The sequence below is a fragment of the Leguminivora glycinivorella genome, chromosome 3 (assembly GCF_023078275.1).
Source record: "Leguminivora glycinivorella isolate SPB_JAAS2020 chromosome 3, LegGlyc_1.1, whole genome shotgun sequence".
Taxonomy (NCBI): domain Eukaryota; kingdom Metazoa; phylum Arthropoda; class Insecta; order Lepidoptera; family Tortricidae; genus Leguminivora; species Leguminivora glycinivorella.
This window is the reverse complement of record NC_062973.1, coordinates 7,894,474-7,921,546: the sequence shown is the minus strand read 5'-3', so window position 1 is coordinate 7,921,546 and position 27,073 is coordinate 7,894,474. Positions and strand designations below refer to the sequence as shown.

Genomic DNA, 27,073 nt, shown 5'->3' with positions numbered 1-27,073 from the left:
GGAGTGAGTTAAACGAGGTGAGGAATGCATGGAATAGGAGCGACGAGAACCAATGTTTGTTCCTCGAACTCTTAAATATTATGTTTCCCTAATACTTTGGCACACATAAGAGGTATTTAGTGCCCACGTACCTAGGTTTAATTTTATTGCGCTTGTAACCGAAAAGATAAGTCAGCAATTAATCTCAGTCGAATTGAATTATTTCGTTTTATTTACGAAATTCAAATGCGCCGGCCGCTCAGCGGAATACGTGGAAGCGAAAATATACAGTCCGAAGAAAACCGTCCCAAGAGAAATGCAGGGGGGTAAAATTAATGAGCTTCTAAATCATAATTATCTAGTTATGAATTGTGCTTATTTTAAACCCCCCATTAGAACTTACTTGAGGAACTGTTGTCCTCTTTGTCTTGGTACTCGTAGTGGTGGTGGTGATCGTTTCCACAGTCTCCTCGGTCTCCTCCACCTCTCCATCGTCCTCGGGCTTGTTCCACGATCCGAAGAATTCCGTCATTGTTATGTATTAATTCACCCACACCACTAAGCTCACAGCCTTTTTGATACATCAATTGCACTAATCACTTTTCACTCACACGCGGCACATTTCTACTTAAAACGAAAGAAAAAATTACCCCCCGTGTTTGTTAAGGTAAGGTATAAGCACTTAGTACGCCGGTGATATTTCGTTACAATTATATCTGATCATAAGCCGCTGCACGGCGGATACGGCCAGAGCTGTTCCTTTACAAAATCCTACTGGAAAACTGAAATAACCGCCGCGAACAAAAAGCACCAGCCAAAACATTTCACGTGCACGATTATTATTAGTTGGACGGTCTAGCCGAGAGCGGTAAGAGCGACCTTTAACATAAATTCTGTTGGATATTTCCTTATTATTCACATTTTGAATTCATTATAATTATCTCAATTATTTTCTTTGTAATGCTGTAGAGGCATAAAAGAGCTTACCGTGACACAAATGGTCTTTGTAATGGTTGAACTGTCACGTCTGAATGGTTTGTTAAATCCATTGAACGCTCGTTACTTTTACAAAACACCAAGTAATGTTTAGTCTCTTTTTGTTCATATTGCCCAATGTAAATGTGAGTTGGCTCAATTTCAGATCTGCCAATTTTATAATTTCTACATTAGCAACACGCATTTAGCTGTAATAAAACTTTATGTTTTGTTTAATTTTAGTTTTAAAGTATAATATCTGTTCTGTTAATATGTGAAAAACTATCTAGATCTGAAATCTTTATACATTAACGCTGTTTTTGCCAATTAATTACTTTTGTGTCACCAAAAACTGTTTTCATGCTTATGCCAAATTTGTTTGTAAGAAGTTTACAGACGACACTACTTATTTATTATTTTCAGTATTACTGCAGATAATAATCATGTGTAGGTTAGTACTAGAATACAATTGAACACAATAAAAAGCAAAACAGACATGCTTAACTTATTAACTGAGAAGCAGCCATAGAAACAAACAAAAATGGCTGAAAGACAAGTTGAAAATAAAATAAGCGATTGATTTTTTTTATTTAATGTCACTCATTTACGCGTCATAATTATTGGCAGCTGCTATATACTTTGATAGTTCGAATCATATATGAAAGTTTTAAATATAGATATATTTAACACATCGAAGATGAAAGTTCATGAGACTATTATGATGCGGTTGTTTCCAATTGCGGCTGATTTTTGTTGTTGTGACAATACTTAGGCTTGTTCCTAAATTATCCTTTCTTTTACTCGATTCTTAGGTACTTGCGTCGGAATTATAGGTACATACACATAGAAAATATAAAGAGCCCTGGTATCTTCTATTTAGAAGACCAAAATATATAGATACCCTGAACCCGATTAAAATCTTTATTGTATGCCGCCATCCAAGAGCAGCGTCGACGTTAGTTGCTGACAGCTCCCCCACTTAATATAAATACCCGCTCTTACACACCGCGATAAATCCAACGCAGGATTAAGAACCGATTTGCTATTTTACCGGTTTATCGATAAGGTGCACTATCAAACCGGCGCATCACTAAAGAGTTCCTGTTAGAGAGCGAGAAGAAAATATCGTCGTGTAAACATGAGGTTTAATAAAATGTATTCGCATATTTTTAGGTTATCCCGCCATATTTCAGGATATTGCTGAGTAATTTTTATGCATATGTAATTTTTAGAGCGGAATGTTTCAGTGTTTTGTAAATAAACAGAATAGACAGATGGTTATAAATGTGGGTCGTGTTTCTGAGAGGTGAGGGGGTCAACCAACTTTGCGTGGAATCGCATGGATGAGCGAACGCGACGGCATGTTTCCTGGCTTGATCTTTGAAGAAACGGGTGTAACCACCTATACGCTTGGTTGATGCTATTAACATTTACGCATTAATGCCATTCTCTATTACTATACTTAGAATACATCGATATTTTGCTTCAGTTTAGAGCTCTATCGATTAAAAAATATATGTCATAAACTCCCTACTTCCGTATGGCCAGAAGTTGACAACCGTTTTTATTTTTTATCAGTAGGTATGTAATAAATGTCAGTTAATGGAACGTCAAATAGCATGAACTTGATTTAGTCTAAGTATGAACCTTTAATCAGTTATAAGGGGTAGCGGGATACCTTCCTATTTCCTCCAACTTTCTTAAATTATCCTACCTTATATCCGTTGTCCTAGAAATCAACATCTAGAAATAATGTAGTATACAACGGGTTTTAAAAGCCGACATAAACCACATTACCAGCAGCAACTTTGCTGCCCACCGATAGCACAGGTTCCATACATGTTGCGGTTCTAAGTAATTCTACCTGCATTCTAATTCTAAAGGGGCTTACATGCCATCAGTTCGCCGGATGATATCGGCCTGTCAGTTCATAATCTGTGGGCCTCTTAATGCAGTCCCAGTCGATTACAGATTTCAAATATTTATTCTTAGATCAAGCAAACGCATTTACTTAGCGTGCCCGAACTCAGTCAAAATGACTAAGGTAGTCCGTCCCTAAGTATTCACAGCTTTCTCACGTCGTTTTTTGTAGGTGGAAGTCAACGAAAACACCAAAAAAATGCCACGTTAATGATATTTAATTGCATCAACACAAAAATATGAATGAAGAGACATATATATCCTATCACTTGCAAGTAACCAAGTCAGTGCAAAATGTGACACGCTCGGCCTCTTTACAAATAAGTAGATTAACTTATTTCGTCTATCTAATATATAGTTCTGTGTGACGTCGATCCTAAGTCACGTAAATAGAACACTTTTTAGAGATTAAAGTAACGGATATCCGAAGTATCCCACTGTGCACAGCGATCTGATACCCGCTATAAAGATTGTGTCGAGAAAAACTAACAAAAGATCGTTTCACACTGACACTTTCACATCTAACAAAGCATTACTGATTTCGTTTTCTTTTATTGTTTCGAATTACAACTCTCTGGAAAACTATTAGATTGTGTACATTGAACCTAGCATGATCCAGTGACAAGTTAGATTACAATAAAATTGAAACTGAATGAATGGTCGGTACCCAGTAAGGTATCCAAGCGTTACGAATGTTTTATACTTTGAAAAAATTGCTGAGAACTGAAGAAAATGCTTTTTAAAACATTTCTTTTCATAATCGAATGGATTGATTTTAAGATATTTTAAACACTTGTCACTTACAAGATCAGTATCATACCTACAGCAAACAGATCGAATAATAAAATTTTTGAATGAACCTTTGAAGCGAAGAGAAGTTCCAAAATTGCGAACATTCTCATGGAAATTTTCGATACTGTTTTTCACACATTTACTGAGTTACTACTTTAGCTTTAGGATCAATTTCTAGGGCAGTTGATGATTTGACAACAATTTGACAATAACCGCCTTTGAAAAACTAAGCGATCGTCAACTGTTGGGAACATCATGCTTAATTAATATTAAATGAGGAGTGTCTTTTCAAAAGGGCTTATTTCCATTTTTTCTTTTTTTTTAACTATGAATGCAGTTGTTCTTAGTATAGAAAATTACGCGTTGTTTTGAGATAAAAGTTCAAAAACTCTCGCCTTGATCTTTAAAAAAAAGATTAACATCAAAGTTTAGAACACATTTTGAAAAATGTGTAATGATTATTTATGTGGATAAACCAATGTATGTATTACAACAACATTCATATCAACTAACGTTAATACAAATCCAAAAATACAATAAAACTATTTTAAAATAATAACATTTACGCTACAAAGCCACAACAAAAGGGCTTAATTCCCAAGAGTTTGCATCAAAAGTGCTTAATTCTCAAAAACATATGGTAATTAAATATTTATTTAGGTACACATGTTGCGTTTGATGTAATCATAGCATTAACGTCAACATACAATATTACAATTTTGCAAATTAAATATTAATTTCAAAATAAATACCGTGGAATTATGTTTTTCTCGATTTCCCAAAAAAAGTTCAAAGTGGAAATAAGCCCTTTTGAAAAGACACTCCTCAAATATACCCTAAGAACTTCTTAGGGTTACTTGCACCAGTTGCACCACCGTAAATGGAGGGTTAACTCTAGGTCAACCCATCATTTTGTATGGAATTTACAGAAGCGTTACAGAAGCGGGTGGTGCAAGTGGCCCTTAATGAACAACTCACTTGAGAATTTTCTTACGAAATGTTCTAATCATTTAGCTGCGGAAATTTTGAGAAATTATTGATGAAATGAACATTTATATTGCGAGTCCGACGTAAATAATCAATTACGATATAATTACGTCGACTTTGATCTTATTAATCCGATTTACAAGTGTTTTCGGAGAAGGCGCTAATGCTAATCACGCGTATTTACGACTTGTTTGGGTTTATCTCACGTTTCCATCGACGTGTTTTCTTGTTTTTCTTCGATGCAGGCTTACGAAACCCATTTTCGCGATCGCAGAAGTTGAAATGACTTACCTGTAAATGAAATTAAATTTTTAAGTATTTTATAGGAAACATAAAGCACAATGTAAATTGTTACAAGAGTCATGAGATGACACGACAAGATCATAGCTAAGTAATTCTTACATCTGGATATAAGTTGACATTTTATCTTGCCTATCAGAAATTCTATAAAATAGAATATTTAAAATGAAATGAGATACTTGGGACAAATCTTTTGACTTCATAATTTTGTTTGGATTAAGTAGTTAGGAGCTTAAAATATCATAAGACACCGGCCATACCTCATCAATTCCCGAAAAGTTCTCGAAAACCTAGTGGATCTTGCTCAGCATCATGGACTATATAGACCTACCAATTTTTATCAAAATCGGAGATGTGATCCAATTGTACAAACTTTTCGGGAATTACTCACCTCTTGAACTGGTGGAAGAAGGGAGGTTTGAAGGATCCATTAATTCGATGTTTTCGCTTAAAATCTTGCAAACTATGTAATCTAGCGACATGACGACCAAACGACTTTTTATAGTTTAAGTTCCAGCAAAAGGACCCTTTCGTAGTGGAAACGCACCATATAAATGCTATAAAATACCTCTTTGATTTCATTTGACGGACGACACAATGACATTAATTAACGCTTTTTATTATTAGATTCAGAGCATAAATTTAACATAATTGCTTGTGTAAATCTGTCCACGTCTGATGCTACTGGATTATAAAACTTTAGAGTGGGTTCTGTGCAAATTTTACTTTAATTTAAATATAAAAGTGTCTCATTAAACGGTTCTAGTAATAAAAATAAATATATAGGTATAGACACTCGTTATTAGATTTGCTGAATGCGCAGTATACGAGTAAACAAGCATGACCGCGAGTTCTTTAGTTATTAATAAATGTTTTATTGAAGTTTGAAAGTTCGAAATGAACATTCGAGATTATACCGAAATGTAAACATTGCACTTGTGTGTAAATCCTGTGCGTTATTTACTGCGTGACGTAGTAGGAAATATAAAAATCTGTACATTTGTAGATTTAGGAACTGAACCATTACAAAATTTAGTCCCTATTTTCTTCTATAGCGTAGTCCAATAAAATCAAGTCTTTAGTGTTATTTTACATACCTACCCCGCACCTCTTTTGGTTTTCTCTGTTTGGTCACTTTGGCCTAAAGGTTGACTGGTAGAGAATGCCATGTAGCATTAAGTCCGCCTTTACAGTTATAGTATATTTTATTGTGAAATAATGTTTAATAAATAAATAATAAAATCTAGACAGCGTATTTATTTCGTTCTCAGGGGGACGAACAAAAATGTTATTTACCCCTGAGTTGAGTTTTAATTGACATAATCAACGCTTTATTGACGGGCCTGCCTACTTAAGAACGGAACCATAATCATGATCCATAACCATAATGGAAATGTAAACAATTTCGTCTAAATACAGTTAATTAAAGTAAAATTCATAATCCTACGGACTAAATTGACAAATGACTGACAGGTAAAATAATACCAGGAACAGCAAAATTAAAATAGGGAAGGGTATATGTCGATAACAATATATCGACAAGTTGTAAAGTACATACAACAGACAAGTTTAAATCAAGAATAAGTATATGAGTTTCAAATAAGAGGTACACATTTTGGTTTGTTCTATGTATCTTCGAGGTAGTGGATGAATACCATGCATTTTTACCCACTAGTTTTAAAACATAAAAAGGTTTCCGAGCCTGTAGGTAAAAAATAAAATACCATGTCCGACGATAATAAATTATTTGTCACGCTATGGCAATTATATGATAAATATCTATATAATTTTCGAATAATATTATTGCTGCTTCGAAATAAAAAAAATATCTCTAATTAGCGGTCTACAGACCTTTTGATCTGTCGAAATCACAGAAAAAGTTGGTATATTGATTAGCCGATCAAATTGCCAATTTCATTGTCCCGTCTGGGTGCACCTTAAATCTACGATGTAATAATAATTTTAATATCGATAAGAACGACACTGGCCAAACTGTGGCAACATTCCTTCACACTTACTTGTCAATTTGGTCCGTAGGTTTATGGATTTTACTTTAGATACGATATATGGATAGAATACGTCACTGTCAAAAATGTCAATATTGTTTGAATAAACGGTAGGTACCTAGGTATCTACTTGACTGCGATGCTCTTGCTTGGTTGTTAAAATAAGGAGCGGTACCAATGACAACGAGACGGATGTTGAATCGCGATAAAAGAACTGTTAGGCCGGCAACAGACAGTCTTAAAATTCATAATCTTAAAAAAAAGACTTGTATGCAACCTGTCAGATCAATCTGAAAATTCATAATCTTAAAAAACAAGAGTGTGTGTGGACAGTAGCGAAATTGTATGGAACTCCGTGCACTCGATCTGATTTTTTCAGATTATGAATTTTAAGACTGTTGCCGGTCTTAATGCTTCCGGAAAACTGTCGTGTCAACTTCAACATTATGTCATGCGTAGCCCCGTTCCGTAACGTTCCATTGCATCACGTTATGCAAAAACGGTTCGTTATTTATAGCAAGGGGTGGGTCACGGCCTACGGTGGGTAACTCGTGCCAGGTGAATGCCGCTAATGACAGGTGAGGTGCATTTCCTATGTTTACTTCTATTTTTTTATAGTAAATATGCGGTTGTATGTAAAAGACAGCGCACGTGTCCTAATTACTTGGAAAGTCATAACTTACCTATGGGAAGGTTTTTTTTTTTGTATGAATAGGTAGACGTTTGACCCCGATCCCACCTGCACCTGATGGTAAGGTGATGATGCGGTAAAAAAATAATAACTATCTTAGAAACTAGAAATTTATTGCATGTACCTACCTATACCTAATATGAAATTATAGATTATAGGTGAAGTAGTCTTAGAAACTGTTTTAATTTCGTGAAACCTTCTCTGTCCCCAAGAAGAGGCCAAACAAGAGACAATCGTTCAAAACAAATATTTCATGCTGTAGGTATGGAAATAACGACATGATTTTAAAAATCTTTCCGGAAAACTGGTGTATCTCCTTCAACATTGAGTAATCTGTAACCCCGTTCAATAACGCTTCGTTGCATAACGTTATGCGAAAACTGTTATATATTAATAGTATATTAATAGCAAGGGGTGGGGTCACGGCCTACGTCCGCGGGTGAATGAGGCCGCCAATGACAGGTGAGATGCATTTCCGATGTTTACGTCTATTTATAATGTATACAGTACGCTGGTCTAATAGTAGTGGGTAGTAAGGTGAAAAATGTATCTTGTCAATTGTATGTAGGTATTATTCTCGGAAGATATTTTTCCTCTTTCTACTGCGTTTATCTAGAGCCTATTGAGTATCGTATAGGCCACAGTAGAGGTATTGGCGTATCGTATAGACCACATTTTGACGCGAGTGGCAAAGCGTTCAAAGTTTTAGGGCCGGTTGCATCAAACCGTCTGTAACCGTTAAAGCGTTCGTTAAATTTTATTGTATGGGAAGTTCCATAGACGTCTGCTCCGTGACGATGTGTCTGTAAAATGTAGTTGATGCAACTGGCCCTTAATGTACTATCAGCTGCAAAATTGCATGGAGAATTTATAAATGAATTCATTGATAAATTCTCCACGCACTTTTGCAGCTGATAGTAGGTACCATAGTTTGCAATGAACGATTGACAAGGAAAGCTAAGATAAGGATATTAGCGTAAGCGATTGTGACATTGGCTAGGTTTGACCTCGAGGACAATCTCAGAAACTGATTGTCATAAAAGCTCCTGGCACCAGATGTGTCGGTCTGTCTTCTGACAATGAGGCCGATTCTGTATTAAAAATATGATAAGGAGCCCATTTTGTTTTGATACGACCTTGAACACCACTTGACGCACGTAGACATACCCTTTGACGATTTTCAATTGTCACAAATATGTACCTAACCTTATGGAATGTCAGACAGCACTGTAGAACTACTTTGACTCCATAAGATTTAACATAGAAAAGCCCACAACATGTGGTGAGGGCAGGACTAGTCGTTTGATTAGTTCCTTAATTGAATGTACCTACCAGTGGCGAGGCGTGAAGATTTTCATTGGTAAAGCCGGAGGGGTTTTTGGGATCTGTTTTGTATGACTTCTACAGATACTGCAGAATTTTAGGGAACCCGTTGGGAATCGAGTTGTATCGACGGCGACGCTACGCCACTGGTACCTACAGCTCAGCTTTATGAATGATTTTGTCCTTGTTAGTTGTTGTGATTAGACGCGGTGGGCGGGTGACTCATGGGATCTAGCACGGGAAACGATCACGTGTAATTTATATCTTTGGTACGGACTTGCTCAATGCGGGATAGACGCGTGTTAGTATTATACGAATGTGGTTTTCCATCACAGAAAACCCTTGTACACGTGGGGCATTCATTAGGGTCTTTTAGACATACAATGGCTGAAATTATGGGGATATGAAGTGATAGATTATAAACACAATACAATAATTAATTAATTATATTATTATACCTATTCACAATCTATTATAATCCTCACCCACCAATCATGAGCAGCTTTAATACCTATTTTCATTTCATATACAAATTGCGCATAATAACTATCAGGGGGGTTACCAATGACGTGCTAAAGCCGTTCAGTTTAGGTTGAGAGAGAGGGACGGAGCTGTGTAACTGCTATATAGCTGTGTCCCTTTCTCTCAACCTAAACTGAACGGCTTTAGTACTTCATGGTAACCCCCACTCCCCCAGATCTATTTAAAATTAGACTGCAAAAGTTCGATTGCCTCACCTAGTATCGTAAAAGAAAAAAAATCGATGGCGTTGGTACCTACAGAGCCATCTAGTAGTAGCTTCCAAAAGCTCTAGATTCTGAGCTGTTAAAACTATGAACTACCGAAAGATGTCTCTGTGAATGCTATGAATGATCAGACTTATAAATAAAAGTTTGTTCGTAGCGACCGTAGCGTACAAGTGCGGAACTCTGTGTGAGTAGCCGAATGCACAAACGCTCACGAAACGCTCATGATAATATCTCTTTTATAGCTATCTATCTCTATCGCTCTCGTATTGGCTCGACAGAGCCAGACTACATTTCTGCGGTGTTTCGTTGGCGTTCGCGTCGCAGAAATGCCATTCGGCTACGCCCCCTGGTATTGGTTTGACATAACATAACTGGCAGTGCATTGGGATATTGTTGCAAACGAAAATCATTTGATAAGGTGGATAAGTCAACATCGAAACAATAATATGTATGCCGGGATTTGAGATATGTTTATGCCTACATGAACAAAGTCAATGATATAAATACAAGTCACAAACATAATCCCGTGTGCTGACGGGCTATGAATTTTGCCCCTTTCCTCCCGTGGATGTCGTAAAAGTTGACTCAGTGATGTGGTTCATATGACTCCGTCGCATGCGATGCGATGTGCAGAATTTACTCAATTAATTATATTCGATGCTTCTTAGGCGGTAATCATCATTATCATATTCTTGGTGCAACGTGTTTACAGTCAACCAATTGGAACCCTAGGCCACTCTACAACCATGTCAAAATAACAAGAAGTAAGAGTTTTTTTTTATACTACGTCGGTGGCAAACAGGTATACGGTCCGCCTGATGGAAAGCGGTCACCGTAACCTATATGGACGCCTGCAACTCAAGGGATGTCACATGCGCGTTGCCGACCCATTAGAAACTTCTTACAATCTGACTTATAACGTCACTATGACATAGTTCTACAGTGGCCTAGGGTTCCAATTGGTTGACTGTACCTAGACGCGTTTGAACTCAGACTGATCTCAATACACACAGTCCTATGATATCGGCGTAAGTTGTTCCTAAAGGTTGATTCGTGTAAAATGGTTCAGCCCGTAATGCTTATGAATGGTCTGTCCAACGTCCAGCGACAGGGCGAACAAACACTACGCAAGTGCCGTAAATTATATTCTGAGTTGCGTACGAGTATGACGCGTGTTTAATGCAACTTATAGGGTTGCCTATTTCGAATCTTTTTTTTGATGACTAAAATTGTAATATGTTTCAGATGCCTGATTTATTAATGCTGTGTCTGAGAGATTTCTAAGCTTTAACATCATGTCAAGATTGGAGGAAAGTTTTACGAAATAATGGTGAAATTATGCATAATAATGGTTTGCAATGGGGAGAGCACATCGACGCCGTATGTTTGAAACTCAACTCTGCCTATTATGCTATATCTCGCCTAAAGCGGACGTTAACACGGCAAAATTTAATGACTGCGTACTATGCCTACTTCCATACACACCTGACCAGTGGAATAGATTTATGGGGCTTAGCGGCTGACAGAGACAGGCCGTTTTTGATTTAAAAAAAAGTTATTCGCCTTATATGCGGAGTTCCTCCAGATGAGACGGCCAGGCCACTCTTCATTCACCTCAGAGTGTTGACAGTGCCTTCTCTCTATATCGTCGAGGTGGCTAAGTATGTGAGAAGGAACCCGAATGAATTCCCCTTAGCACGAAGTAACTTCGCAAGGAGGAAACTGGGGCTGGCAGTCCCCGCACATAGACTGCAGAAAACGGGCAAGTCTCTCAAGGTAATGGGCGCTAAAGTGTACAATAAGATTCCTGAAGCTATCAAAAATGTTGACAATGAACGCCAATTTATACATAAGTTGAAAATGTATTGCCTAATGAAGGCCTATTACACAATAAATGAGTTCTTTGATGAATGAAAATTTAGCTAAAAATTAAACATGACCTAAAATGCCATAATAAAATTGTATTTACGAATTCTTATTTATTATTATTATTTTTAATTGTAATTTCATTGATTTTCGAATTGTGTTGTAATTATTGTATTGATATCACTTTTCTGATCATTACTATTATTATTTATTTTTTAATGTACAAAATGGCATCAAGTTCCTTAGATCAAATTAGTCATCATTTTATTGGAATTTTATTTGAAAGATTGTATTTTTATTTTTTTATTTTTTACATAATTGTAACAGTGTTTGACGGTGTATGATTAGTACCAATAAATGTATCTATCTATCTATCATGTTGTGTCATTATATTAAGCTGTCAGCTAAAGCTAGTAAAGCTGTTAAAACATCTCTTATCTGTGCATAATGAGGTAAGTCAAGCTGACTTTTTTTTGTGATTTTTATTTTTGTATATTTTTTTCAACCACAAAAAGTTAAATATGTTCATATAGGTACGCGTAAGTAAGTGTATTCCAAATATTACAAATCCAGATACTTAAATAGAGTGGGTGTGCTGTGTTCATTATGTGTAGCTGACTAGCCCGTAACAAATCTAGTACGTTTTAACAGAATCTCAAATTTTTCCCCAAATACTTCAGACGTCATACACATGTCATTCAAATGATATGAATACATTTTTAATAGAATTTATTTAAAATGTGTGTTTTGACAGACATAGCCCTACATTTAATATAGGTTAATGCAGACAGCGACATCTATCGCGTGGATTACGAACCCGTTTCCGTCGGGTTACATCGACTAATACGCCACTATGTTTTTAATATCTTCAACGTTCCATCCACAACTCTGTCGCAATTACAGTTAGGTCCAAACTCAATTGTGGGTGGCTGATGCGGTTTATTAAATGTGCGTACGCTATGATAGGTATTTTTAGTGGAGATGTTTCTCAAACTGGCCGAGGAGAGGCGTTGTGATCGCTCAAACAGACCAGTATAAAACTGTCTATGATTTATACCTGTTTTGAGGTCAATTATAAGTGGTTGGCTTGAGTATTGGACTCGCTTGCACTCGTGTAAATAATAGGAATAATATTCGGTCGGCTTTTGACGTGTTGCAACTTTTAAACGTTCAAATTAGCACCAATACTCGGGCTATTGAGTTCGCAACCGGCAGGATGTTGAGTTACTGCGGTTATTAATAACGTGATGTATTTACTATAACTACAGTTTAAATGAAATGTAAATACTGGTTGCACATAAATGTGTTTTGCGCGTGAAACGCGTGAACTATAAACCGTTGCATTTGTAAATACCTAGTTTAGGGTCTTCCGATCTGACGTAAGTGGGTGAACTAGCGAATAGTTTACACGCAAGTTTGAAACCGGATAGAATTGGAGCAACAGGTAGTTGAGCAGATTTGTGACCGCATGGTTCAATGCAGTTACCACTTTTATACATTATGAAAATGCTATGTACCTACTTATTACCTAAGTAACTACAAAAAAAAAACTGATCGTCCGACTGTTAATATATATTTAGTATTTACAGTCACCATCAGGTTTATGTATGCGTCAAAGAACTCACAAATATCTGCATTTACTCTATCTGCAACTGGTCTAGAGCAAAATGCTGATTAAAATACCGAGCAATTAGTAAACAACATTTTATCCAGTGTACATTAAATTTGACGACCAGTCTGTCTTAGTTGGTATTGACCTTGCTAAGCTATTTGTCCTGCGTCCCGGTAAGGGCATTTGTTTCTGTGGTGATATTTGTTCCTGTCCACAACGCAAGTAACACAACCAACTCTTTCTGAGCTTATTCGCTTACCGTGGGACTCTGTCAATTTATGTAAGAATGTCCTATGATTCCATACTTTACATACTAATATTATAAATTTGAAATGGGAAAGTGTGTGTGTCTGTTTGTTTGTCCGTCTTTCACGGCAAAACGGAGCGACGAATTGACGTGATTTTTTAAGTAGAGATAGTTGAAGGGATGAAGAGTGACACAGGCTACTTTTTGTCTGTTTCTAACCCGTGTGTGGTGTAGACTGGTGTGAAGTAGACTTCCCTAAAATAAGGGATGGAAGTTTTTATGGAGCATGGAGCAATTATCGAATTTAACGCGAGCGAAGCCGCGGGCAAAAGCTAGTATTTAATAATTTAAATATTAAATCAAACTAAAATTCCAACGTGTATTGTCTCTGTCAACATGTCAGTGGCTTGTTACATGAATAGATGGTTAGTGTTCTGAGTTCTGACCCCGTCGCGCAAGTTGTAATAAATCAGATGCAATGTGCAATACGTAGGCGCCTGTATTGGCATCTAAGGTGACTGGGGGTGTGTCAATGCAACTATCAACAAATGACGGCCGAGAATATAATAGAGACGAGACGAATTTGTGACCAACTTTCCGATTTTTGTATGTAAACTAAACAATCATGGAAGGCCTCCGTTCTAAAAAATATTTAGAGACTATTAGGAGGGCGATTTTTGAATCTCGCATACGGGATTTTGTCACTAAAATACCGGTTGAAAACGGTGACTTGCTTATTATTTTCAGTGACAATTTTCTGAATTCAAACGCGTAAAAATCGGCCCGTAGTTCGTTGTTTTCCTTACTCATAAGGCCAATAGGTATCAGCAGCGGGTGGTCCATACAAGCCGATTCCCACCGGCTTGCCTAAAATTGATTACCTACCTACTAATAAAGTACCTAATGTTAAGGTAAGCAAGTAGGTTTCTTTTTGCTCAGTGTTGCCTAGCAGAAATTTTCACCAGCCGCCACTGATAAGTATAACATTTTAAATATCGATCGACATCACAAAAGTGCGTCAAGGATCTACGAACAGTTTTTGCTACATAGAGGAAAAACATTGCTACGTCAGCTACGACTACGACGTAGCATTCGTAGGTTGGGAAAAAATCGTGATTTCAGGTACTTTAGTATAAGTTCATTATTTTAGGTAATAGAAAAATCGTAATTTCAGCAACTTGGGTAACTTTACGAGTCCGTATTACGGACAATTCATTATTTTAGGTAATATATTTTAACGCCGAGTGTACAATGAAAAACGGTAATTCTATATTGAATAAACTTTCGAGAATAGAATCCTAACTTGCGAGTTTTTTCGTCCGAGAATAAAATACATTTGCACGAGTGTCCAAAACTTTTCCCCTCACTATACGGAAACTACAACGAAAATGCGTTTATGAGTAGTTCCACAGGTGGTAAATTATCTTTATTATAGATTCACCTACTTTTATCTGAAATTATTGTTGGATAAAACGTTTTTCTGGATAACAAACACGTGTTTCCGATAAAATCGAAAATAAATGTACCTATATCCTATCTGAAAATGTTGACTTTCTGATAACAGCATCTAAGATCGAAAATAAATGGAAGATTTCAAATATTAGTTTAAGTACTTAGTAGTAGCACTATCGTTACCTGTGTTTACGATATGTACCTACTATAGTCGCATCATCATTGCAGAGGTAGTACGCACAAATGTGTGTGTTTATTTGCTAGAGGACGTTTCGCTGAACTGTGTTTATTAATAACTTCCTCTCTATTAATATAACAGCAGGTGTGTACTAGTGTAGTATGCTGTACTAGGTAACTACTAGCAAAGATTTAATTTTTCTATGCTAGTAGTTAGAATAGGTAGTTCGATAGATTCTACCTGTACAAATCGATCGATCGACTTCTACGTTGCATGTGTTGCAGTGTTCCATATCGACGTCTATGTCATCGATCAATTGGTCACTGAGTTACATAGAGACAGAAGCAATTTTGTATAGAGTCACTTAACAACACTTTTCAATTTGTAATTGTAGTGTAGAATATTTGAATATAAGCCTTAATATAATTATGTTTGTGTTAACTTAGATATAGTTTGCATGTACATACCTAACGAAACTCAGATACAAAATTGTAATTGGTTCCCCGCGATACAGGTGTAACCTAGTGCGGGGGCCTCTGGTAACTAAAGATTGTAAAACTTTTAGAAAATAAACTATTCTATTCTATTCTATGTTATACTATAAATTTGTAGGTAATAATTGGTAATAAGTACAACAATTCTCACAGAAATGGTGCGTGAGCCTGTTTAAAAACATATTTTTTTTTTAATTTGGCAAACACTTTGTTCCTCAAATAATGTAAAATTTTGAAATGTAACTGTAGCTAACAAAGAAATACCTATCTGCTCTTCAAACATCATGCTCATCTACTTCGGACGCGGAGTGAAAGGGACAGATGGTGATGTTTATTAGAGTTGAAATCCTAAAATAATTCCTTTGTTTGTATCTAAAACAGTATTTAATAAAACATACGGCATGCCAAGGTCCGTGCATACGGAAGTGTGCGCGCCAACCAGATGTCATCAGTGTTAGAACTACCATGACTTTTTAATACGCTACTCGATCTCGAAAACGTCACGGAAAATGACTTATTTGAAAAAATGCATGATCCGCAATTGTGCAACACATTAAAGACTCATAATATTAGTAACCACACTTTAATAATTAAGCTCTGCTACGTGCGAATAATGGACAGAGTTGTATGGAGGGATTGTCACCTTAACATTATTATCACATATGTAAGACTGACCATGGCCATCATAAGTCCGAATGTTTGCAAACATATGTCTTTGTCGCGAAATAATAACTAGCACTATTTGAAACATTCGAATGTCCTAAATAGATAGAATATGTGGCCAAAATACGACGTACCCTATATTAGACGTAAAATGTTAAATAAAAACCAGTTCTCCCCGAATTCTCTTAAAAAGGTACATGCACGTCCGAAGAGGAGACAAGATACTGACCACCGCTCTCTTTTATATCAGCCATCTATTCTTGGCTATCAGTTGCATAATAAGCGGTATTAATGATTATCGTTATAGCCCACTGCCCTATTCCGATTGTTCTCGCCAGCGAAGCGAGCCAAATACAACGTCACTTGACAATCTAGAAAGTACAAGATTACTTGTCAATAATAAAAAGCTATAGCAAAATCGGAAAAAGTCCAAAGTAATTTAACTATTCATTTATGTAAAAAAAAATGTGACTTGGACAATTGTTTAATTTTTGTAACCAATTCTATTGACTCCATAAAGTGATACTAAAGATAAATAGTACATTGCGCAACAAGGGGAGGAAGTTGAATATTACTAACGAGAGTAAGTTAAATCGCGACGGCTTGCGAGTTACACACAAATCACAATGTTTTTCATCACACTCGCAAGTTAAATAATATGTAAATAGATGTAAAAAAGTTGATTACGGTACAAGAAATTTCATTATTCCCTTGGGAGAACGATTTTTCTATAACTCACGCTCCGCCTGCGTGCAATAGCACATTTAAAGTGCGGGTGTGATGAAAAATATTTTGTCTTCCAAATGTAGAAAAAAAATATATGTAAAAAATGTACTTATACAGTTCCTGAAGGTTAGCACGAATTAAATGAACGAAGTTTTCATTAACCGGAAACGCGGATAGTCATGGCATTTCAAATAAACGATTCCCGTTTTTTACAGGTTACGCCTTCTTAGTTTTCCGTGATCACGATGCATGTGACTGTCGAAAAGTCGAAATATCGGGAGCTAGATAATCGCGGATAATCACATAAGGTAATCACGTTCTATATCCCGTTCAATATACTTAAGTTTGCGTAATCAATTAATCATAGAGAGCTTTAAAAGTGGTTAGTCCGCGTCATCGACTCTCTTGGGTTGACAAGCGTTGGGAATGACACGAAACCCACCCACAACCGTCTGTCTGTCTGTCGTTTTCGTTTATGACCGTTGCAACACTCATGTGCGGATTAATTGTGCTAAGTCTTAATAATATAATGAAGAGAATATTCTGGATTTTATAGCTAAACCCATAAAATATCAAGGTCGGCATTGTAGACAGTGTATGGGTCCGATTTGCACTTTATGTCAGAAATTTATAATAAAAAAAAAATGTCGATTAAGAGCCTATTTATAATAATAATAATAAAAAACTCTGCATGGGTATGATAAAGGATGAATGAATTTAAATACATACTGAATCATATCGTATACTTATGTCAATGAGCGGACATGAAATGATATAATACATGAAGCTTTGTCTTTCCTCGATTTTTTCCAACATCGTATAATCTTGTACTCCATTTGAGCTTTATTAGTAAGTAATTATATCTAATTTTATTATTTAATATATCTTAGATGAGGCATCAGGCTTTATAGGAAATGAGAGTAAAAGAACAGGCAGCTCAATTTTTCCCGAAAACTTTTAAAATGTTCGCAAAGACAATGACCGCGTATTTACAAATTCTCGTAAATCTGCATGTAGGCCACGCACGTAAAATGATTCCGTTCACTGACTCTCTCGTTAAATATTAATAAACGGAAGACATCCATGAAGCATATAATAAACTATAAAGTTTATGCACTTATGCAAAACAATAAGAGTTCGATAAGAGTTTTAAATGATTCACGGTTAGCTTCATTACTTACATGTATTGACCGGCATATAGACCGTGATTACTTTTTGATTTTTTCCCCTCACTAGCTCGGAAATACGTGTTTTGTCCTTTAATACCAGCGGGTAAAAACGCATTTTATCCACTAGTGGGTAAAGTAATTTGATTCTCGGTGTATTTTAATTCTCGTGTGTTAAAAACCTCGCAAGTTCAGGATTCTATTCTCGAACCACTCGCTTCGCTCGTGGTTCAACTATAGAATCCTTTCACTTGCTCGTTTTTCAATTCCACACTCGGTGTTAAAATACAACTTTGCCCCCTTGTATAACAAATAACTATTATTGAGGTCCCGATATTTCGACGTAGTTGCATGCATCATGATCACGGGAAAGTGAAGACGGCAGGTGGACGTCAAAGTTGCTTAGACAGCAATAAACCTCAATAGAAATCAAAAAGGTAGTCACGGTGGCACTGAAACTTTAGTAGTTTCATGTGCTCTGCCTACCCCTCCATGGGATACAGGCGTGATTGTATGTATGTATGTAATCACGGTCTATATTCCGGTTTTCGATTCATATACTTACTTCAACTTTTGTAACTTGCATGACTTTAAAAATAGAGTCCCACACCATACCACAACGTAGCGCAAGCGACATAAATTGGATGTCACACTTATTCGCAAAGTTGATTGACTTTTGACACTAGATGGGTCTGAGAGCAGAGTAAGTATGTCTCATTGACTCAAGAAGTGGGTCATGAAATATTCTTGGTAGCAGTCAGCTATTCAATATTTGCTTGCGATCCTTATACGACGACTAAATGAAAAATGAAATGAAAATGAAATATTTATTTTTCAAGTAGGCATATTACAATGCGCATATGAACGTCAAATAAAGCTACGCCGGCTCTAACCCTACGCCTCAGACCCCCCCTGGATCGCGCATGACGCCTCAGCCTCGAGAAGATTTCAGTCCCCCCTCAATTGGGAGGGGGGTATCCACTATGGGACCGGCAAGAAACTCGGCGGGCAACTTCTACAAATTAAGTAATAAATACTACTACACGCATTTTTAACATGAGGATAAGGGGCGATTAAATTTCTACAAAAACTTAGTAGATACCTACTCATTTTCCTGGAAGAGAGTGATGAAAGTAAATCGAGTTATGTAAAAATATTCCAATAATGTTAATTTCAAGAGAAGGATGGACTACATGATATGAAAAACACGTTATAGACAGGTCGTCCTCTTTCGTCATCTGCGTAACTTGGAAAATCCTGGGATATCAAATTAGCGTGTCGTTCCGTTCCTATTACCTCAAATTCGCATCGATCACATTCGACAGGCGATCGATACGTTCGCTTCCGTATCGTCGCGAAAATGGAACGCAGCGGATATAATTAAAACTAGACGGACATATCGCGGGCGAATAAACGCGAATTCGGTCACTCGGGATCTTGAGATCGTGCTAGGCTATTTAGATAGACTGGATCAACTGTAAGAAATGATTTGTAGCACTCTGTCAGAGGATGAGATGATTTTTATCATATAACAATTACATTTCGGAAAAATACTTTATTCGTTAAACAATACATGAGGCAAAAGACAACAGGGACGAACTGTGAATTCGACTGAAGTCAGTAAACAAACAAAACAATTTTGTCAATGGTTAGTGTGATAGGTGTAGTAGGTACTTCTCGATGTTTTGAACCAGAGATCGTGGCTAACGGGTGAAGCGGGATTCATAATTATAAGGACAGCTTTTTTTCATGAAAACGAATTATTGTCCAAAAGATTTTTTCCTATCTGTAATTGAGTAATTACCTACACATACACTCTGTTTTTATTGAATTACGTTAACTTTAAGGGAAGGTTCTTTAGATCAAATACAATTAATTTCTCTAATAAGAAACAAGCGTCTTAACTTTTACGGTTATCGAGTTATTAAAAAAATTAAGCTAATTACTGAACACGTGTGTGACAGCCTTTACCAATTCCTAATGTTATTTGTTTTGACATGTGCCGTCAATCACTTGACACTAACTTGAATGTAATTCGTAAGGGTCTCTCACACTAATTAATTCATTTATTATGTATGAAAACGATGGAAATTATTTTTTTGTGAATTTAACTAAAAGTGATAGTGTGTGTGTGGATTGAGTGAGCACCTTCCGAAAATTAAAAAAAATATGCTGATCATTTAGTAAAAGTTCTAAAACAATTGTAAAACGAATCTCTGAATTTGTAAAAAGATAAATCAAAAGATACAGCCATTAACATGTGCTCACTCAGTTCTCACAAACCACCAATGAAAACAGTGAATATATTCATTTAACATATAATATTTATATACTAACATTTAGTAAAAAATAGGCCAACCTACCTCTATAAATATTAGATCACCTAATGACGTATTAAATTTTTTACAAATAGTTTCTTATGCTCACTCAATCCACACACTTTTGAAAAGCCGAATTTTGATGAAAAACATAAGATTTAGACCGCTATTATATGTGTATAGTTTAGTAAAAGTGAAATGGGAATTTGTAAAATACAAAACGAACCACTAACGTGTCAGGTTTTTTTATAATAAATTTTTGTAAGTGCTCACTCAGTCCACACGTTTTGAGAAAGTTAAAAATGTAAATATCTTACGATTTGTAGCACCTAAGACACTCGAAAGTACTTCAACATTTAGTAAAAAATTTTACTAAATATCCACCATCTAATATTTTATATTCGTTGTCTGGTTTTAAAGATATTCAGACATAACTTTTCTCATACAAATGTATCAAGTAGGGTGACCACACTATGTCGGCTCCTGATTTTCCCCACCTTCCCATTGTCATATTGAGATTGGGGAGTTTCCTTCGTTCAATTTTGATAATATTAAACTAATACTATATTAATTCTCCATCTGCAAACTGTTTTTAGGTTATGTTCTTGGCCTAGTGATGATGTGTATTGTTTATTTTTTATCGACGTCAAGATAATAACCATATCGACATGCATGCATTAAAAAGGACATGAATGATAATTGGTAAGAAACAAAGAATATAATACTTCACTAGTAAGAAACCAGAACCTGGTAATCTAATCGCGCTAACAGATGAGCGTACCGGATTTGTAAGTGGGAGCGAGAAATAGTTATTCTTTTCTCGCTCCCACTTACAAATCCGGTAAACTATTATCAAAATTGAACGAAACTCCCCAATCTCAATATGACAATGGGAAGGTGGGGAAAATCAGGAGCCGACATAGTGTGGTCACCCTACTTGATACATTTGTATAAGAAAAGTTATGTCTGAATATCTTTAAAACCAGACAACGAATATAAAATATTAGATGGTGGATATTTAGTAAAAATTTTTACTAAATGTTGAAGTACTTTCGAGTGTCTTAGGTGCTACAAATCGTAAGATATTTACATTTTTAACTTTCTCAAAACGTGTGGACTGAGTGAGCACTTACAAAAATTTATTATAAAAAAACCTGACACGTTAGTGGTTCGTTTTGTATTTTACAAATTCCCATTTCACTTTTACTAAACCATACACATATAATAGCGATCTAAATCTTATGTTTTTCATCAAAATTCGGCTTTTCAAAAGTGTGTGGATTGAGTGAGCATAAGAAACTATTTGTAAAAAATGTAATACGTCACTAGGTGATCTAATATTTATAGAGGTAGGTTGGCCTATTTTTTACTAAATGTTAGTATATAAATATTATATGTTAAATGAATATATTCACTGTTTTCGTTGGTAGTTTGTGAGAACTGAGTGAGCACATGTTAATGGCTGTTTCTTTTGATTTATCTTTTTACAAATTCAGAGATTCGTTTTACAATTGTTTTAGAACTTTTACTAAATGATCAGAGTATTTTTTTTTATTTTCGGAAGGTGCTCACTCAATCCACACACACACAAAGTGATATACAGGATGGTTCCTGATAATGAACCTAACGACGTGTCGAATTTAACGGAAAACAAAAAAAACCGGCCAAGTGCGAGTCGGGCTCGCGCACAAAGGGTTCCGTAGCAGCAAATATAATAAACTTATTATGTCAATTTATACACCTGCCAAAATTACAGTTAAATCAACCTATCTCAAAAACTATAAGAGATACTTTGATCAAACCAAAAATCGTTGAAAGAGTTAATTAGCATGCATCACCTCTATTTTTTTTAGAATTTTATACCCCGTAGTTATAAAAATAGAGGGGGGGACATACTTTTTACGACTTTGAGAGCTGATATCTCAAAAACCGTTCACTTTAAGAAAAATGTTTTTTAGAAAACTTTATATCATTTTAAAAGACCTTTCCATTGATACCCCACACGGGTATGTACATCGAAAAAAAATTTTCATCCCTCAGTTACATGTATGGGGGGCCCCACCCCCAATTCTTTTTTTTACTATTTAGTGTCATAATTTTGTAGCGGTTCATACAACACATATTCCCATCAAATTTCATCACTGTAGTACTTATAGTTTCCGAGTAAATCGGCTGTGACAGACGGACAGACGGACAGACGGACAGACGGACAGACGGACATGACGAAACTATAAGGGTTCCGTTTTTGCCATTTTGGCTACGGAACCCTAAAAACACGGTGTATAGGTAGTGCCATAAAAATAAACTTTTTTCGAACATTTCGTATTTCTATAGCACAAAAGTGTGACCTTCGGCGAAATATTTGTTTATAACGGGTTCGTCCCAACACGTGAATGAAAAATTGCGCGCGCGTGTCTCCAGCGCGAATAATGGCGTGCCAAATTCGCACGACGTACAAGCTTGGAGTACAGAATATAGTGAATATATAATAAATTCTGACAATGCTAACTTTGCACTGACAGTAGGAACGTGTCGCCACTCTAATCATAATGAAAATATGATGATAAATAAGTATGTGTTAATGCAAATACTATGTAAACTCTACGAGTTAATACGTGCAGCTTGGTGCCAAAGTTGGCAACATGCGATACTAGCGCCCCTAGCGGCATGAGTTGATCAAAATAGTTTAGTTCATACAGTATAAAATTAAAAAAAGTCACACATTCTTATTTTTTTGTTTTATTCCGTCTAAAAATGTTAAAGTAGATCAAGTAATCGCATTTTCTATTTTAATTTACTAAAATAAAAGTCTGACAAACTACTTTGAACAACTCGTACCGCTAGATGGCGCTAGTAAAATTGTTGCCGCTCCATTGTATGGGAAACGTCAGAAGCTGCACGTATTAACTCTAGAGTTTATATAGTATTTGGTTACTGTGCCAACGCTTCTTTTGGCCCCTCCAAGTGTTCACGATGAAACTTCTCGTTGTGTTAGTGGATCGAAAGTTACATTAAAGTCGGCGCAAAGATAGCTTAGACAGTGCTATCTTGATGTTTAACATTAGCAGATCAGATAACCCCTATTTCGCCAAGGCCCATTAATGATTTGGTTCGTCGCTCGCTTGCCACCCTCTGTGCCTGCAGCTGAGACCCCAGAGCTGGCGCATATTTATCTCAACGTATCGCCCTGGCGATACAGAGAGGAAATGCCGCCAGCATAAAGGGCACCGCAAGCGGAACTTTTAGATGGAATTTTCTTTTTATAATTAGGTTTATTTTTAAGTAATTATATTTTGTTGTAATTTAGTTTTGTTTAGTTATTTCTAAGTATTTTTTAAGTTTTATATTGTTATTCTTTCACCAATGTATATAATTGTGTTTACCCTTGAATAAATTGAATTATAGATTGACAAGTTATCATAGATCCACTGTCTATCATTTGTTTGACTGCTGATGGCTACAACCACAATACACTTCGCATTCCTCCTTGACAGCGCCACGTCCAATGATTAATGGAACTTCAACTAATGACAATGGTAATGTGATGGTCAGAGTTTCCTTAAGAGTCACAAGCACCTATAACTATACTTACTCTCTTAATTTACAACTACTTGCTAAAGGTATACGACACTTAGCATGGACCTACAAGTGATAAGACTGATAAGTGTACAGACAATGTACACTCATATAACAAAAATATCTATCAGGCTAATTCAGACGTGTAATGCCATTTTGACTTGCCATCTCGGTCAGTGCACAATTTTTCTAATATTATATTATACCACATTTTAAATGAACAACTTGTGGCCTCTACGAAGTGCTACGCCTTAACCCGTAGCAAACTGTAGCCCGTATTAGCAGAACCCGTAGTAAAAAAAAATAGTGTCCTCAAAACGCGTCTTTAACATGTTTTGCCGCTTTCCAGTAAGTAAATAGAGTTTAGTGCACAATATTTAAACTATTAAAAGCAATTTATGATGTCTCCTTTTTACCCTCTACTGTAAACGATATCTACTACAAGCTAATTCACACTTGGTGTTCCCAAGAATCTCATATTATGTTTTCGCACTACAAAGAGCTTTAAATTCACATTTTTCAACACTAGCAGACTTTATGAAGTGTCGCCCCGAATAGTTCCAATAGTGAGGCTACGCACCTACGTACCGCAAATAGCTCCATGCACAATGTCGAGGTGATCGCTCCATTGTCTGAGCACCTTCTATGCGTCATGTGCTTTCTTACGCGTTGTCACACAAAGGGTAATAAACACTAGGTAAAAAGTTGTAGTAATTACAGCGCCATCTAGTGAACTTGCTATACAATACACACTAATGAACTGAGACAAAAGATAAGAGTAAACCGTATAGCATTGCGGTAGTATAGTGTGCGTTAAGATTATATTTAGGGTGTAATGATGAATAACTAACTCTTCCTGAAAATAGTGTCAGTATGTACCTACATAAATAAAAAAAAAAAATCGTAGGCCACCACGTCTTTGCCTTTGGCTAGTCTGTGACCAAGAGTAAGCCCATTTATAATTTAAAAAAGCTTTTAAAAAAAGTAGATAGAGACGCCAGTAGATTCAACTGTAATTGATATTCTACGCTTCAAATCTACTTAGATCTCAGGATTAAAAAAAAAAACATGAAATGTATGCCAATATCACCACATAGGAGTTTAGTTATTAACCGACTTCAAAAAAACGAGGTGCTCAATTCGACTGATTTTTTTTTGTTAAAACTATATTTATACCTAATTAAAATTGAAATTTTGTAACGTTGTTTGCAAATACACCAAATTATTTTCGAGAACACCAAGGTACCAGAACTACAAGGTGGTAAGGTATATTAACCTAACGCAAATCTAACCTAACGCAAAAAAAAACTTCTCTAATAATATGTTTATGCACAAAATGACATTTATTAAAATGTATTCGTCTGGAAAGATTTGGAACTGTTATTATAGCTGACGAATGGACACTTTTGCAACTGTTCTCCCGAAAGTTATCTCAATACCCACCAATCCCACCATATTATTGGTCCACTTTCGCAATGAGTAGATGCTTATATGCTTAATTACACATTAGTCAATAATTTATTTTTATTTATTTGTTTTAACTTTATTGCACAATTGAAAAAAAAAGTACAAATGGCAAACTTAATGCCTTAAGGCATTCTCTACCAGTCAACCATGGGGCAAAACAGAAATTCACGAATGTGGGTGCAGTGAGAAATAGTTATTTGTTATACAAGGGGGCAAAGTTGTATTTTAACGCCGAGTGTGGAATTGAAAAACGAGCAAGTGAAAGGATTCTATAGTTGAACCACGAGCGAAGCGAGTGGTTCGAGAATAGAATCCTGAACTTGCGAGTTTTTTAACACACGAGAAGTAAAATACATTTGCCCCCGAGTGTAACACAAAACTTTTCCCCTTACTATAGCGAGGAAACTACAACGCAAAAAATGCGTTTATCACTGCTTCCACTATTTCCACAGGTGGTAAATCATCTTTATTACTAGATTCACTTACTTTTATCAATTTTAAAGCAGTTAATTTGACTTTATTCAAGGTCAAATTACTTTACCCACTAGTGGATAAAATGCGTTTTTACCCGCTGGTATTAAAGGACAAAACACGTGTTTCCGAGCCAGTGAGGGGAAAATAATTTAGAGAGCATGACTATGACTACTTACAATATTACTTACAATCAATATAATACTTAGGAAAGATTTTGACGAAAGTTTTTTTTTTTTTTAATGTCTATTTTTAAGTTTACGGTCCTCGCTTTCAGTACGGGCGGCCGATAACTCTTGTTACCTTATTTGACGAAAGTGACAACCAAGAAACAGAGCAATGCCGGGGGCCCATTTCTCAAAGCTGAAAGTTACAAGTTACAAGCGGAAGTCTGTTTCGAACTTGCTATATTAGATTAGACATTGACTACCACTTGTAAATTGTAACTTGTAGCAGTTGTAGCTTCGAGAAATGGGCCTCAGGTATTTTGTAGTGCACATTACTCGCGACAGCGTAAGTCACGGAAAACGTAATGTATATATGCAATTTTTAATTCTGGAAAGTAACCATTTGGGGGCGTTGCTCACTTTCTCCATACAATGAATGTCATTCTTGATGACGTTTTAACGTTATCGAGTAACGTAGGTATTCAAAAACGTCAAGAACTGATGGTAGGAGTTCATTTTTTCGGCCGTTCGTCATTGAATGTTTACTTTGGAGTCACCACTAATTGCCAAACGGATGTTGTATTATTTTTCATATTGAACAAAGTCAAAAATAGCACAAAGTCGTTTTTTACACAAAACCAGCTTTAATATAGGTAATAAAATAAATTGTAATAAATGTTGATATAATTCTAGAAAAAGTTTCTGAAAAATATTTTCATTTTATGTACACAAATCCATACTAATATTATAAATGGGAAAGTGTGTGTTTGTTTGTTTGTCCGTCTTTCACGGCAAAACGGAGCGACGAATTGACGTGATCTTTTAAGTGGAGATAGTTGAAGGGATGGAGAGTGACATAGGCTACTTTTTGTCTCTTTCTGACGCGAGCGAAGACGCGGGCAAATGCTAGTTGAAAATAAATGGGTAACGTCTCCATTACATCAGGGA

General features: G+C 36.1%; 1 protein-coding gene across 3 annotated transcripts in view; it reads right to left on the bottom strand.

Annotated features, from left to right (window-relative positions):
• LOC125242681 (tropomodulin-1) overlaps window positions 1-27,073 on the bottom strand; it is a 109,825-nt gene that overhangs the window by 69,524 nt on the left and 13,228 nt on the right. For 2 of the 3 annotated variants that reach the window (XM_048151547.1, XM_048151545.1), the window contains exon 1: window positions 383-739. The exons of the other annotated variant lie outside the window; for it this stretch is intronic. In XM_048151547.1, coding sequence (XP_048007504.1) covers window positions 383-511 — 129 coding nt within the window. In that variant the 5' untranslated portion in view covers window positions 512-739. Of the gene's footprint in view, window positions 1-382; window positions 740-27,073 lie in introns of those variants that run through there. 3 annotated transcript variants of the gene reach the window in all.